Consider the following 16,696-nt stretch of genomic DNA (forward strand, 5'->3'; position numbering starts at 1 on the left):
CAATTCCTCAGTCACACTAGCCAGGTTCCAAGTATTCAGAAGATATATGTAGCTGCTGACTCCTATAGGAACAGCAGAGATACAAATTATTTCCTTTATCATAGCAAATTCTACTGGACACGTTGCTTCTTTTTTATTTTTTACCATATATTTTTATTTTTCAAAATATATTTTCATTGATTTCAGAGAGGATTTCAGTCCGCAGGCTAATGCTCTATCCACTGAACCAAACCAGCTAGGGGGACGCACTGCTTCAAAGACCCCTGTCCTCTAGTCTCTATCCCTTCCGTAGGGATGTTCCTTTTAATTTTCTCTCTTCACCCAAATCCTCTCCCCCCCCCCCTTTTTAATTGTTCAGAAAAATGTTATGTCAGACCCTAACATAATGTCTACAGGGATAAGCCAGTGGAAATGACAGTGTTTGAAAATAGTTGTTAGGCAATTAAATAGATAATAAACCATCTGAAGGAAAAATGCAGAGCCTCACTAGCAATTAAAGGGTGTTGAAGTAACCATACCCTTACATACTGTCTAGACAAGGGAAAATGTGTAAAACGAAGGGCTGTGATATTGACAACACTGTGGGAAAATAGGCACTATTATACACGCTAGCCGCCCTGGTAATTAAGTATTTCCTCCTGAAGTATCATCCAGAGCTATGTTACAGGAACTATAAACAATTTTTGGATTAAATAATTTAACTTCATGACTACTTTACTTTAATAGATAGCTGGTGTAAGGCATAGTATTGCTAACATACATACTTTTAGTCCGCAAGCCGACACTCTATCCACTGAGCCAAACCGGTTTCGGCTACTTTTAAAATATATATACTTTTCACAATAATCCTTTGAGGTAAGTAGGAACCTTATCAGCATTTTAAAAATCAGCAAACTCATAAAATAGCCACAGGGATGTAAAGTACTGCATAGGAAATATAGTCAGTAATCCTATATAATATAATAAATCCTATATAATAAAAGTCTAATATGCTAAGTGTCCAGTTGACCGATTGACTGTTCAACCAATCAAAGTGTAATATGTTAATGATATACTAAGGATGCTCAACCACTCTCTGTGACGACATGCATTGACCATCAGGGGGCAGACGCTCCAACAGTTATGTGGGTCCTGCCAATGGGGACTGAGCAAGATGGGCCTGACACCTCTTGGAGCCCTCCAGTGGTCCCTCCCCAGCTGGTCATCCCCTTATGTCCCTCCCCACCCAGATGGTGCACTGGTGGGGTCCCTCAGCTTGGCCTGTGCATTCTCACAATCTGGGGGATGTCAGAGAGCTGGTTTCTGCCCAATCCCGCAGCCAGGCTGAGGGACTCCACTGGTGCACAAATACCAGGCCTCTAGTATTGTAATATGTATGATGCCAGGTGGGCACTAGACTTTATGGGGGATCACTTCATAAGTTATATAAATGTCTAACTGCTGCCGAGACCGGTTTGGCTCAGTGGATAGAGCATCGGCTTGGGGACTGAAGAGTCCCGAGTTCGATTCCGGTCAAGGGCATGTACCTTGGTTGCGGGCACATCCCCAGTAGGCGGTGTGCAAGAGGCAGCTGATCGATGACTCTCTCTCATCGATGTTTCTAACTCTCTATCTCTCTCCCTTCCTCTCTGTACAAAATCAATAAAATATATTTTTAAAAAAATGTCTAACTGCTATGTTGTATACCTGAAAGTAATATAAAATAATTCTAAATGTCAATTGTAACTGAAAACAAATTTTATTTTAAATTATTAGCAAACTGTTAGGTTCACAGATTTGATAGTACCATATCTGGAGTAAAAGAGCATGAAAGTGGCGAAATCAGGATTCAATTTCAAGCCTCTTGACCTAGGAAGACCTGCCCAGAAAGTGGTCTTTGCCTCCCATTTTAAATTATTGTCTCCAAAGGAATGGTACAACTAGGGTAAAGGGGAGAAATTTATGCAAAAAATAACGTAATGATTACAATGATCACAAAAGGAACAATTGGAAAAGGCACACAAGTTGGGCCTGGCATGTAGTGGGCTCTCAAAAAGTGCTTACTTTTTTTTTAAAGAAATGCTTAATTTTTAAAAAAGTTATTCTTTGAAAAAGGGGATCTGGCCCTTTAAAAGTCTGAGGCAGGTGAGGAGAGGAAGGAGGCGGGTTCTGACGCTGACGTAAAAGCCTCTTGCTTCATTTACATGAGCATGCGTAAAGTCGCCCCTTGTTCTTTCTCGCGGCGTTCCTGTCCTCAGTGCGCGTGCGCCGCCTGAGCCCTGAGGCGCGTCTGGGCTCCGCCCGCCTACTTAGGTGGGTGGAGACGGTCGCGTGAGTTTGGTGGACCTGCATTCTCCCGCGCATTGCCCAGCCACGCCCCTTCTGCACATAGATCGCGAGATTGAAGAAGGGTTCCCGGAGTTGCGCTTGCGCTCTGGGAGCCCCTAGCCGGAAGTGGGAGGGGTCACGTGCCAAAGAGGAAAGGGCGAAGGGAGGAAACCTGACGGAGGTAAGTGTACCTGAGGGGGAAGCTGAATTTAGGAGTTTGACCCAAACGCCCTGCCTTTAAAATTACTTAAAGCTGGACTTAGAATATGAACACCGAGAACTTCCACATTTAAAAAGTTTTGCAAGCCTGGCCAGTGTGGCTCGGTGGATGGCGTGTCGTCGCGAGGTCACGGGTTGGGTTCCGGCCAGGGCACATGCTGGGGTTTTAATGGATGTTTCTCTCTCGTCGATAATGATTCTTCTCCCTTCTCTCTCTCAGATAAAAACATTTTTAAAGTTTTACAGGGTTATTCTTTCAGTCTGCAGGCCAACGCTCTGTCCACTGAGCCAAACCGGTTTCGGCTACAGGGTTATTGTTACAGTGGAAAGAAGCTTTTCCCCAGCCGGAACCGGTTTGGCTCAGTGGATAGAGCATCGGCCTGCGGACTGGAGGGTCCCAGGTTCGATCCCGGTCGGGGGCATGTACATTGGTTGCGGGCGCGTCCCCGGTGGGGGGTGTGCAGGAGGCAGCTGGTTGCTCTTCTAGCTCTCTACCCCTCTCCCTTCCTCTCTGTAAAAAAAAAAAAATAAGTAAAATATATATATATATATATATATATATATATATATATATATATATATATATATATTTTAAAAATAAGCTTTTTCCCAAATTTTCTTTTCCCCATGAATTCTTACATTTCTAGAAGGCTTCAAGACTCAATAAAGAGCCCTAGCCAGTTTGGCTCAGTGGATAGAGTGTTGGCCTGTGGACTGAAAAGTCCTGGTTTCCATTCCGGTGACCAGGTTGTGGGCACATCCCCAGTAGAAGGTGTGCAGGAGGCAGCTGATTGATGTTTGTCTCTCATCGATGTTTCTAACTCTCTATCCCTCTCTCTTCCTCTCTGAAAAAAATCAATAAAATATATTTTTAAAAATTAGTTATATCCTAATTAAGGACCTAAAACTCTGAAAGGAAAGGAAAGGTGATTCTTTGGTGTTCTGAGAAAGTTGCTCGAACATTCTGTAGAGTTAAGGAGAAAAGCTTTTCTTGTTTGTAGCCACCATCTCCTTAGGCTGTTTTCTCCTTGAGAGATAGGATCTTAGCAGGAACCTAAGCCAAGAATGAGCCTGCTGTTACAAAAATGACTGTTTCACAGGTACCTCATAGAGCATTGAAAAATAATGAAAACAAAAAAGGAAATCCTTAAGTGGACTCAAAATACATGAGTTAGTACAATCCTGTCTACAGGGACCTCACACAGGGCCTTGTTCTAAGAAGGGCCTTGAGCTTGCACAGCTAGCATGGCTCAGTGGTTGAGGGTTGACCTATGAACTAGGAGTTCATGGTTTGATTCCTGGTCAGGGCGCATGCAGGCTCGATCCCCAGTGGGGGAGCATGCAGGAGGCAGCCAATCAGTGATTCTCTCTCATGGATGTTTCTATCTCCCTCTCCTTTTTTCTCTGAAATCAATAAAAATATATTAAAAACAAAAAAATAAGGCCAATAAATAAATAAAAGGGCGCTGGGCTTGGTTTAATGCTCTGCTATCATCACCATTTGGAAATTTTTTTTTTTTTTAAATCTTCCATTATTTTTTAAAAAAATATATTTTATTGATTTTGTACAGAGAGGAAGGGAGAGAGATAGAGAGTTAGAAACATCGATGAGAGAGAGTCATCGATCAGCTGCCTCTTGCACGCTCCTTTACTGGGGATGTGCCCACAACCAAGGTACATGCCCTTGACCAGAATCGAACCCGGGACCCTTCAGTTCCCAAGCCGACGCTCTATCCACTGAGCCATACCGGTCCCGGCACCATTTGGAAATTCTTAATTTTCATTTTGTACAATCTTACAAATTATGCAGTTGGTCCTGCTTCCCTCCTGCAAGTTTTCTGTCTTTGTTTTCTCTATACTAATCCTACTCTTTCATCTCTTCTCTTCTATTTTCTCTTTTTTTCCTATTTTTTTTTCTTGCCCCCCTCCCCCATTCCTGTAAGCCCAAGTTTAAGTCTGTCATGGCCTCGTAGCCTCAAAACAAGTTCCTGCTTTGACTTGAATTGTGTTCCCCCTAAATATGTTAAAGTCCTAACCTCGGTACCTGTGAGTGTCACCTTATTTAGAAATAGTTGAGTTTTTGCAGGTGATGAGGTCATTAGAGTGGATCCTAATCTCATAGGACTGGTGTCCTTATGAAAAGGGAAAATCTGGACACAGAGACAGAGACACAAGAATGCCACATAAAGATTGGAGTGATGCCCAGCCTGCATAGCTCAGTGGTAGAGCATTGACCTATGAACCTTATGAGTCCTGACCAGGGCCTGGTCAGGGAGGAGCCTGCAACCAAGGTATGTACCCTTGACCGGAATCGAACTTGGGACCCTTTGGTCTGCAGGCTGACACTCTGTCCACTGAGCCAAACCGGCTAGGGCAATAAAAAAAACAAAACAAAACAAACAAACAAACAAAAAAAAAATATATATATATATTTTTTAATTGGAGAGATGCTACCACAAGCTAAAGAACTAAAGATTTCAGACAGACCCCTAGAAGCTAGGAGAGAGTCATAGAACAGATTTCTCCCTCACAGGGAACTACCGCTGCTGACACCTTGAGTCAGATTCAATCAGCTGCCTCCTGCACACGCCTACTGGGGATGTGCCCACAACTAAAGTACATGCCCTTCACCGGAATTGAACCCGGGACCTTTCAGTCCGCAGGCCGACACTCTATCCACTGAGCCAGTTCCCAACAAGTTCTTAATATATAACTTGTGAATAAAGGGGTGAATGAATAAAGGACAATTTTATTGTCTATGGCTCTTCAAAAGATGACAAAAGAGGTAACAAGATAATAGATTTGCCCAACCTTTTGAACCTGACGAGGGCCCTTTCTGTAACCTTAATTTTCTGCTGTGATATTGTCACTGTATCTGATTAGTATTGGCTTTGTCCTGTGCCTCACACTGGTCCTGGGCCATATAACATGGGCTGGGAGAATGGGTGGCAATGGTGGTGGACACTGTCGGTTGCTACTGAAATTCAACACCCCTCCTCCGTTTCCTCCTTGAGGGCAGATCTCCAAATGTGTTAGCTTCCTTTTTATCCAGGAAAAGTGATCCATTCCCAAGTCAGGAAGTGAGTTATAATTGGGCATACCTTTTCTGTCAAGTAGTAAACTTTTTTTTTTTAATATATTTTATTGATTTTTTACAGACTGGAAGAGAGAGGGATAGTTAGAAACATCAATGAGAGAGAAACATTGATCAGCTGCCTCCTGTACACCCCCCATTGGGGTTGTGCCCACAACCACAGTATATGCCCTTGATGGAATCGAACCCGGGACCCTTCAGTCCGCAGGCCAATGCTTTTATCCCCTGAGCCAAACCGGTTTTGGCTCAAGTAGTAAACTTTTTACTTTTTTTTTTTTTTTTCCCCCCTGGCTTTGCAGGCCAAAGATTCTCTGTTATTTATTTATTTATTTATGTTTTAATTTTATTGATTTTTTTACAGAGAGGAAGGGAGAAGGATAGAAAGTTAGAAACATTGATGGGAGAGAAACATTAATCAGCTGCCTCTTGCACACTCCCCACCGGGAATGTGCCCACAACCAAGGCACATGCCCCTGACCGGAATCGAACCTGGGACCTTTCAGTCCGCAGGGGACTCCATCCACTGAGCCAAACTGGTTAGGGCGATTCTCTGTTATTTATAAATACATTTATCTGACAACAGTAATTGCACTTCTGTATAGTGAATGAAATTGAGATTGTGTTGCAAATAATATGGGTCTCTTCATTATTCAAAATGTTAGGCCCTGCTTTACTTGCTTCTGGTAGCTTGTACACAACAAAAATTTATATCTCACAGTCCTGAAGGCTGAAATTCCAAGGTCAGGGTGCCAGCGTGGTTGGCCGAAGGTTAGAGCTGTGGGGGTCTCTTTTTTTAATTAATTAATTAATTTATTATTTTTTTAAATATATATTTTATTGATTTTTTACAGAGAGGCAGGGAGAGAGATAGAGAGCTAGAAACGTCGATGAGAGAGAAACATTGACCAGCTGCCTCTTGCACACCCCCTACCGGGGATATGCCCGTAACCAATGTACATGCCCCTGACCGGAATCGAACCTGGGACCTTTCAGTCCGCAGACCGACGCTCTACCACTGAGCCAAACCGGTTTCGGCTGTGGGGTCTCTTTTATAAGAGCACTCATCACCTTCATGAGGGCTCTACCCGCATGGCCTAATCACTTCCCAAATGCCTCATCTGATACCATCACATTAGGAATTGGGATTCCAACGTTTGAATGGGTGGGGGTGGGGGCGGGGAGCCACAAACATTCAGACCATAGCAGGCCCTAAATAGAAATCACCAATAAGGAAATTTCATAATCCTAGGTGCCATTCCAAGGAAGGGTTCTGAATAACAAATTCATCCCTTATCCCAGATGGTCAGTGAGCTTTTGCAATAAAATTGACAGCCCCCTATTCTGAAGGCAGATAGCAATAAACATTCTTTTAGCTCACTCCTTTGCAGTTTGGCTGATTGCTGGCCCTTGGCTGGGCAGCTCTGTCCCAAGGGTCTCTTCCTCCCTCTGAGATCAGCGGGTAACTCAGGAATGCTCTCCTCACCACAATGGCAGCAGGGAGCAAGTCTATTCATGCAGTGTTTTCAGAGTCATTGGGAACGTCCCTAACAAGCTCCCCCCTGAAGAGGTAGGAAGGACACTGCCCAGGGTGTATACAGTGCTCTATTGATTTGCTTACAATGAGTCTTTTACAACAAAGCACCCTGTCAGGTTCCTTCTATGATGACAAGAAATGTGCCGAGGTACAAGCCCCCCCCCCCCCCCTCTCCCGCACTGTAATTTACTGATAAACCAGATAGGCATTACTCTGAATCTCAGTCGCCTCATCTCTACAATATACATTAGTAACATTTACCTTTTGGGATTGTTCTGAGGATTAAATGAGATATTCTTTGTGAAAGCATATCGTAAACAGCAACTATTCACATTGGAGGTGTGTGGAAAATGTATAAATGGTGATGCCTATTCTGTTGTCAGTGTGGAGAGCTGAGAGGCACTGAGCAGTTGGTAAATTCTTTTTTTTTTTTTTTTTTAGTTGGTAAATTCTTGAAGTGCCTATTCTGGCAGGTGGCACTTACCTCCCCATTTCAAATAGCTCTGTAGCAGATTTCATGAAAACCTACTTAGACTCTTTAAAAAAAAATCACCAATCATATGCAATATACTTTTCTTTTTAAAAGACGTATTGATTTGAGAGAGATAGAGAAACACTGATTTGTTTTCCCATTTGTTATGCATTCATTGGTTGATTCTTATATATGCCCTCATGGGGGATCAAACCCACAACCTTGGGATATCGGAACAACTCTCGAACCAATTGAGCCACCAAACCAAGAAATATATTTTTTAGCACGACCGGTGTGGCTCAGTGATTGAGCATCAACCTATGAACCAGGAGGTCACGGTTCAATTCCTGGTTAGGGCACTTGCCCAGGTTGCAGGCTTCATCCCCAATGTGAGGCATGCAGGAGGCAACCAATCAATGATTCTCATCATTGATGTTTTTATCTCTTTCTCCCTCTTCCTTCCTCTCTGAAATCAATAAAAAAATATTTTTTAAAAATCCCAAATAAGATCTGTGTCAGCTGCTGAGTTAAAGGAGGTGGCAGGGACGAGCACAGCCACTGCAGCCAGGGAAGGAGAAGGCGGCACCGGCGGCGACGGCGGCGACTCTTAGCGGCCCAGACAGCGGGGAAGACGACAAGGAGGGTGGCGGCCGAGCTCGGTTTCGGCTCCTAGAGGAGTTGGCGGCGGTGCGACCTGGGGAACCGGCATTGATGTCCAGCTCGCCGCTGTCCAAGAAACGTCGCGTGTCCGGGCCTGATCCGAAGCCGGGTTCTAACTGTTCCTCTGCCCACTCTGTGCTGTCTGAAGCGTCCTCGGTGCCAACCAACGGAATGGCAAAGAACGGCAACGAAGCAGACATAGATGAGGGCCTCTACTCCCGGCAGCTCTACGTGTTGGGCCATGATGCAATGAAACGGCTGCAGACCTCCAGCGTACTGGTATCAGGCCTTCGGGGTCTGGGCGTGGAGATCGCCAAAAACATCATCCTCGGCGGGGTCAAGGCTGTCACCCTGCATGACCAAGGCACCGCCCAGTGGGCTGACCTCTCCTCCCAGTTCTACCTGCGGGAGGAGGACATTGGCAAAAATCGGGCTGAGGTCTCCCAGCCCCGCCTCGCTGAGCTCAACAGCTACGTGCCTGTCAGTGCCTACACCGGCCCCCTCGTTGAGGACTTCCTGAGCGGCTTTCAGGTGGTGGTCCTCACCAACAGCCCCCTGGAAGACCAGCTGCTGGTGGGTGAGTTCTGTCACAGTCGTGGCATCAAGCTGGTGGTGGCAGACACACGAGGCCTGTTTGGGCAGCTCTTCTGCGACTTTGGAGAGGAAATGGTCCTCACCGATTCCAACGGGGAGCAGCCCCTCAGCGCTATGGTTTCTATGATTACCAGGGACAACCCTGGTGTGGTCACCTGCCTGGACGAGGCCCGGCACGGGTTTGAGAGTGGCGATTTTGTCTGCTTTTCAGAAGTACAGGGCATGGTTGAGCTCAATGGAAGTCAGCCCATGGAGATCAAAGTCCTGGGTCCTTACTCCTTCAGCATCTGTGACACCTCCAACTTCTCTGACTATATCCGTGGCGGTATCGTCAGTCAGGTCAAAGTACCTAAGAAGATCAGCTTTAAATCTTTGCTGGCCTCCCTGGTGGAGCCCGACTTCGTGATGACGGACTTCGCCAAGTTTTCCCGGCCTGCTCAGCTGCACATTGGCTTCCAGGCCCTTCACCAGTTCTGTGCTCAGCACGGCCAGCCCCCTCGGCCCCACAATGAGGCGGATGCCACAGAGCTGGTGGCCTTAGCGCAGGCCGTGAATGCTCGAGCCCTGCCAGCAGTGCAGCAGGAGAGTCTGGACGAGGACCTCATCCGGAAGCTGGCATACGTGGCTGCTGGGGACCTGGCACCCATCAATGCCTTCATTGGGGGCCTGGCTGCCCAAGAGGTCATGAAGGCCTGCTCTGGGAAGTTTATGCCCATCATGCAGTGGCTGTACTTTGATGCTCTGGAGTGTCTCCCTGAGGATAAAGGGGCCCTCACAGAGGACAAGTGCATCCCGCGCCAGAACCGCTATGACGGGCAGGTGGCTGTATTTGGCTCAGACATGCAAGAGAAACTGAGCAAGCAGAAGTACTTCCTGGTGGGTGCAGGAGCCATTGGCTGTGAGCTGCTTAAGAACTTCGCCATGATTGGGTTGGGCTGTGGGGACGGCGGAGAAATTGTCGTCACAGACATGGACACCATTGAGAAGTCAAATCTGAACAGACAGTTTCTGTTCCGGCCCTGGGATGTTACGAAGTTGAAGTCTGACACCGCTGCTGCGGCTGTGCGCCAGATGAATCCGCACATCCGGGTGACCAGCCACCAGAACCGTGTGGGCCCTGACACGGAGCGCATCTATGACGACGATTTCTTCCAAAACCTGGATGGGGTGGCCAATGCCCTAGACAACGTGGATGCCCGTATGTACATGGACCGCCGTTGTGTGTACTACCGGAAGCCACTGCTGGAGTCGGGCACGCTGGGCACCAAGGGCAACGTGCAGGTGGTGATCCCCTTCCTGACAGAGTCGTACAGCTCCAGCCAGGACCCACCTGAGAAGTCCATCCCCATCTGCACCCTGAAGAACTTCCCCAACGCCATCGAGCACACCCTGCAGTGGGCTCGAGATGAGTTTGAAGGCCTCTTCAAGCAGCCGGCAGAAAACGTCAACCAATACCTCACAGACCCCAAGTTTGTGGAGCGGACCCTGCGACTGGCGGGCACCCAACCCTTGGAGGTGCTGGAAGCCTTGCAGCGCAGCCTGTTGCTGCAGCGGCCACAGACCTGGGCCGACTGTGTGACTTGGGCCTGCCACCACTGGCACACCCAGTACTCTAACAACATCCGGCAGCTGCTGCACAACTTCCCTCCTGACCAGCTCACAAGCTCAGGAGCCCCCTTCTGGTCTGGGCCCAAACGATGTCCGCACCCGCTCACCTTTGATGTCAACAACCCCCTGCATCTGGACTACGTGATGGCTGCCGCTAACCTGTTCGCCCAGACCTACGGCCTGGGAGGCTCTCAGGACCGAGCTGCCGTGGCCACGCTCTTACAGTCCGTTCAGGTCCCCGAGTTCACCCCTAAGTCCGGCGTCAAGATCCACGTCTCTGACCAGGAGCTGCAGAGCTCCAGCGCCTCTGTTGATGACAGCCGTCTAGAGGAGCTCAAGGCCACACTGCCCAGTCCAGAAAAGCTCCCTGGGTTCAAGATGTACCCCATCGACTTTGAGAAGGATGACGACACCAACTTCCACATCGATTTCATTGTGGCTGCATCCAACCTCCGGGCAGAGAACTATGACATTCCCGCCGCCGACCGGCACAAGAGCAAGCTGATTGCAGGGAAAATCATCCCGGCCATCGCCACAACCACAGCAGCCGTGGTTGGCCTCGTGTGCCTGGAGCTGTACAAGGTGGTTCAGGGGCACCGAAAGCTGGACTCCTATAAGAATGGTTTCCTCAACTTGGCCCTGCCTTTCTTCGCTTTCTCTGAGCCCCTGCCCGCACCCCGTCACCAGTACTATGCCCAAGAGTGGACGTTGTGGGATCGCTTTGAGGTACAGGGGCTGCAGCCTAATGGTGAGGAGATGACCCTCAAGCAGTTCCTTGACTACTTCAAGAGCGAGCATAAATTGGAGATCACCATGCTGTCCCAGGGCGTGTCTATGCTCTATTCCTTCTTCATGCCAGCCGCCAAGCTCAAGGAGCGGTTGGATCAACCGATGACCGAGATCGTGAGCCGTGTGTCGAAGCGAAAGCTGGGCCGCCATGTGCGGGCACTGGTGCTTGAGCTGTGCTGCAACGACGAGAGCGGCGAGGATGTCGAGGTCCCCTACGTGCGATACGCCATTCGCTGACCCCAGGCCCCCTTCTCCAGAGCCCTTCCCGCCCGGGGCTCCCGTTTGACTTGTGGCAGTGGCCCAGCTAGCCAGGCCTGGCATTCCCTCCTCGTCCCCCTACCCGATCCCTCTTGCCACTGCTTCCTACCTTGTTCAGAACCTTGAATCCTAATAAACAGTTATTAACTCGGGGAAGAAAAAAAAATCTCAAATAAGAAACTCCCTGGTTTTCTATCAGTGATAGCCTGGGAGTATCATTTGTGTACTGTTCATACAATAGAATGTCACAGCAGTGAAAGCAAACAAATTATAGTCACATGGATATGACTTAAAATCATAATATTTAGTGCAAAGAAGACAGGCATGAAAAGGAACCAATCAACCAAGAAATACAGTATCATTTTATTTCTAAAAGTTCTAGACTAGGAAAAGCAAATCCATGTTATATAGGGATGCAAACCTAAGTGGTAGAACTACAATGAAAAGCAAATAAATTACCATAAAAATTAGGATTGTGGTTACCTCTGTGGGGAAGGAAGGAGTTCAGTTGGGAACCAGCATGTGTGAGGCTTCTGATGGGGCAGCCTGGGCATAGTCACATAGATGTTCACCTCCTAATTGTTTGTTAAACTGTACATAATGTTTTTGCACTGTTCTGCATGCATGTTTCACAAAAATTATTTTCCTTTCCTCTTCCCACCCTTCCTTCCCTTCTTTTGAGATTTCCCAAAATAAAAAACACAAAAATTAAACATATATGTAACGATATGTTTTCATCTTTCCCATTCTGTATTTACTTGTTAGTTACCCTTATGCTGGGATGTGGGGGCCCCAGCATCAATCTCTATAATTCCTTAAACTGAGAGATGGAATTTGGAGCTGTGTTTCACCATCACAAAATTCTCCTGGGTGGAAATAATTGGGAAGTCTTGTGTTATTAGTCAGACATTGTTTTCCCTTTAAAGATTCTTTAATATCTTTTGTGTGATGCGATATTTAACACTACGCACCCTATCTAGCTTTGCCCGTTATTGTAATCCAGTACCTAGCATGGTGCTTGACACATAGTAACCACTCAAATACATATTATTGTTATAATTATTTTGAGATGTATTTTTATTGATTTCAGAGAGGAAGGGAGAGGGGGAGAGAGAGAGAAACATCAGTGATGAGAGAGAATCATCGATGGGCTGCCTCCTGCACACCCCACATGGGATTGAGCCTGCAACCAAGGTACATGCCCTGGATCAGAATTGAACCTGGGACCCTTCAGTCCGCAGGCTGAAGTTCTATCCACTGAGCCAAACCGGCTAGGGGCAATACCTATTATTTAAAACAAATTTATTAAGTAAGGTAAGTCACCTATGCCTGGCTGGTGTGGCTCAGTGGTTGAGCGTTGACATATGAACCTAGAGATCACAGTTTGATTCCTGGTCAGGGCACATACCCAGGTTTGGGTTCTATCGCCAGTAGGGGGCTTGCAGGAGGCAGATGATCAATGATTCTCATCATTGATGTTTCTAACTCTCTCTCTGAAATCAATTTTAAAAATATATTTTTTAAAAAGTCACCTATCATAGCCTTAGCCGATTTGGCTTAGTGCAGTGGTCAGCAAACTCATTAGTCAACAGAGCCAAATATCAACAGTACAACAACTGAAATTTCTTTTGAGAGCCGAAAACCGACTTCTGCGCACAGGCCACGAAGTTTCAATTGCACTTTTCGTGTGTCTCCACACATGGTATTTTGTGGAAGGGCCACACGCAAGGGGCCAAAGAGCCGCACATGGCTTGAGAGCCAAAGTTTGCCAACCACTGGCTTAGTGGATAGAACAACAGCCTGCAGACCAAAGGATCCCGGGTTCAGTTCAGGTTAAGGGTACATACCTAGTTTGCAGGCTCCTCCCTGGCCAGTTCCCTAGTCAGGGTTCGTGTAGGAAGCAACCAATCGATGTGTTTCTTTCATATTAGTGTTTGTCTTCCCTTCTCATTTCCACTCTCCCTAAAAATCAATGGAAAAATACCCTTGGGTGAGGATTAACAATAACAAAAACAAAAAGGCATAAAATTCACTTTTTAAAAAAATATTTTTTATTGATTTTTTTACAGAGAGGAAGAGAGAGGGATAGAGAGTTAGAAACACCGATGAGAGAGAATCATTGGATCAGCTGCCTCTTCACACCCCCCACATCCCCAGTGGGGATGTACGCAACCAAGGTACATGCCCTTGACTAGAACCCAACCTGGGACCTTTCAGTCTGCAGGCCGACGCTCTATCCACTGAGCCAAACAGGTTTCAGCTAAAATTCACTTTTTAAAGGGTAAACTTTATGCCCTAGCCAGCTTGGCTCAGTGGATAGAGCATCAGCCTATGGACTGAAGGGTCCCAGGTTCAATTCTGGCCAAGGGCACATGCCTGGATTTTGGGCTCCATCCCCTGTAGGGGGCGTGCAGGAGGCAGCTGATCAATGATTCTCATCATGGATGTTTCTCCATTCATTTCTCTGAAATGAATAAAAACTTTTTTTTAAAGGAATATTTGTTAAGAATGTTTCTTTTTACCCTTTGTTGGAAGAAACAGAAATTATGAAGAGTGGCCAGCAGGTGGCGCAATGAAACAACATTGAATCTCTCAGTTAAAAAAAAAGGCCAAGGCGGAGGCAGAAAGCAGAACTTGGACCTACAGATTTCAACCGAAGAGAACATGTCATTCAGATTCGGCCAGCATCTCATCAAGCCCTCTGTGGTGTTTCTCCGGACAGAACTGTCCTTCGCCCTCGTGAACAGGAAACCTGTGGTCCCAGGACACGTCCTGGTGTGCCCCCTCCGGCCAGTGGAGCGTTTCCGAGATCTGCGTCCCGATGAAGTGGCTGATCTGTTTCAGGCAACCCAGCGGGTCGGCGCGGCGGTGGAAAAGCATTTCCAGGGGACTTCTCTTACTTTTGCCATGCAGGATGGCCCCGAAGCCGGACAGACCGTGAAGCATGTTCACATCCATGTTCTGCCCAGAAAGGCTGGAGACTTCCACAGGAATGACAGCGTCTACGATGAGCTCCAGAAACATGACAAAGAGGAGGCAGACTCCCCAGCCCTGTGGAGATCGGAGGAGGAAATGGCAGTAGAAGCCGAGGCCCTGCGGGCCTACTTCCAGTGAAACGGGCATGAAAAGCAACTTGAACAAATCTCAGGGCATAAGGAAATGAGCCTCGTTCTCAGGACTCTGCGGCATTGGAGGCGAAGCTAAGCAGACTTGATTACATCCTACAAATTGGCAACCTTTTGCTCAGCATCTTATAGCCCTGCGGAAACCACCCAGTTATGTTTCCATCCCGATGTCTGACAGGCTAACTTCAAAACAACGGCATTGGTGGCCCTTCCACACTCCTGGTCTGCGCACTCAGAACAGAGCCCCTTCTACATTGCCCCTCCGCCTGGATGGGAATAAAATGGCAGTTAAGATAAAATAAAATAAAAAATAAAATAAAATAAATAAATAAAAAAACATGGAAAGCAGCCAACATTTCATCTGGTCATTGGAAAACATTTTGGTGCATTTCCCACCACCTACAATTTTTCTCCAAAACGGGCCATCATACAAAAGAACCTGGTAAATACAACTTTATTGAGGGGAAACTGTCAAATCTAATTCTTCAAATGCAGGGAACAAAAAGAAAAACATAGACATTGGTGTTTCCTCCCTGTTGTTTGTCAGAGGGCCTTCAAAATAATAGGATGCCAGAGCCCAGCATATAGAGCTTTTCTGTGTCTATGAGAAATGAGGAAAGCAGAGGTGTCCAGTAATAAATACATTTCCCAAGTATTGTTAGATGACTTTGGAGCTGGATTAGGAAGTATTCAATTCTAAATCTTTACCAAGCACTTCCACTTATGTCTTATTGCTTATGGGCCATTGGAGGTTGGGGAAATTTTAATGACTCAAAAAGCCATTTTAATCTGGACACCAAGGCAAGAAAAGGGTTGTTCATCATCCCTTTCATATCATTTATTTGGGGCAAGGTGGGCAGGCATCACGACAGGAAGAGGATGGTGGTTGCAGTGGGAGGTTGGTTATATATGGGGAGGACTGATCGGATGAGTAAATATATTAAGCATAATAGGAGCCAGGTTTCTCACTGTTGAAGAGGTGAGCTGTGCATATGGGAAAGGGAGGAAAAACTAGAATGAAATCTGTGGCTTGGAATTGCATATTGGTGTGACATCATGGCTTTAAGTATTTATAGATATAAATAAAGGTGTAAATGTGCACAAATATATGTGTACATATATCCATAAGCATAGTCTCTAGATCTGTCCCCTAAGAGAGCCAGGAGTGATGACACCCATGGTGGTGAAAACACACATCAAGTGCCCAGGACTTGGCGTCCGAATACCAGTCTTTGCTAAAAGGAACTAAGAAGGACAAGCGGCTGATTCCAGAGTTGGAGCAGGGAAGGTGTAAGATGTGTTTGGTGTAAAAAATGTGAGGAAGTGCTCCTCAAAAAATGATGGGGGCCTGGGTGGCATGGCTCATTGATTGAGCATGGACCTCTGAACCAGGAGGTCATGGTTAGATTCCCTGTTAGGGCACATGTCTGAATTGCAGGCTTGATCCCCAGTGTGGGGTATACAGGAGGCAGCCAAGCAATGATTCTCTCTCATCATTGATGTTTATATCTCTCCCTCTCCTTTCCTCTATGAAATCAATCAAAATATATTTTTATAAATAATGGGGACCTATGAAAAGGACATAGAAGCCAGATTGAAGTGGATCTCAGTGACTGTGTGAGTATCAAAATGAATAACTGTAATAATGGATTATAACCCACTAACATAGAAAAATATGAGTTCATGCTCATAGAAATAAGTGGAAAGTTTGATGATGAGCAGAGTAAAATCTGAATAAAGTCGGGAGCTTAGTTGCTAGGAATACACCTATGTTAATTTCGTTTTGAAGAAATTATGGATACTGTCAACATCAGGGGAAACTGAAGAGTAGCTGGGTACTTTACTCTTTAGGCGGGGTTTTTTTTTTTGTTTTGTTTTGTTTTTTAAACCTAAAAATACCCCTAAATAAATTATATTTCCAAACATAAAAAGTCAGTGCTTACATTTTGCCAGACACTTTACAGCATTCATTGCATTTAATCCTCACAACGACTCACCCCCCCCCCCCCCCCCCCCAGTGACTCCCAGCTTACGGA

General features: G+C 46.3%; 2 protein-coding genes across 3 annotated transcripts; both read left to right on the forward strand.

Moving 5' to 3' along the window:
* Window positions 1-2,384: 2,384 nt before the first annotated feature.
* Window positions 2,385-16,645, forward strand: LOC311613768 (bis(5'-adenosyl)-triphosphatase). Of its 2 annotated transcripts, none has more exons than XM_084868094.1 (2): window positions 2,385-2,488; window positions 14,071-16,645. In XM_084868094.1, exon 2 carries the CDS (start codon window positions 14,200-14,202, stop codon window positions 14,647-14,649), a length of 450 nt encoding a protein of 149 aa, XP_084724220.1. In that variant the 5' UTR covers window positions 2,385-2,488; window positions 14,071-14,199; the 3' UTR covers window positions 14,650-16,645. The 2 variants fall into 2 exon arrangements, with proteins under 2 accessions (XP_084724220.1, XP_084724221.1); XM_084868095.1 differs by having other exon boundaries at window positions 2,442-2,488; window positions 14,077-16,645.
* On the forward strand, window positions 2,389-12,262 carry LOC311613744 (ubiquitin-like modifier-activating enzyme 1). The gene is made up of 2 exons (XM_084868028.1): window positions 2,389-2,488; window positions 8,135-12,262. The coding sequence occupies exon 2, from the start codon at window positions 8,338-8,340 to the stop codon at window positions 11,512-11,514; it is 3,177 nt and encodes a 1,058-aa protein (XP_084724154.1). The 5' UTR covers window positions 2,389-2,488; window positions 8,135-8,337; the 3' UTR covers window positions 11,515-12,262.
* Window positions 16,646-16,696: the final 51 nt, after the last annotated feature.

This window comes from Pipistrellus hanaki, assembly GCF_964339955.1.
Source record: "Pipistrellus hanaki genome assembly, chromosome: 19".
Lineage (NCBI taxonomy): Eukaryota > Metazoa > Chordata > Mammalia > Chiroptera > Vespertilionidae > Pipistrellus > Pipistrellus hanaki.

Excerpts from the sequence above, each read along its gene's own strand:
- LOC311613744 (XM_084868028.1), top strand. The coding sequence starts at position 8,338 with ATGTCCAGCTCGCCGCTGTCCAAGAAACGTCGCGTGTCCGGGCCTGAT.
- LOC311613768 (XM_084868094.1), top strand. The coding sequence starts at position 14,200 with ATGTCATTCAGATTCGGCCAGCATCTCATCAAGCCCTCTGTGGTGTTT.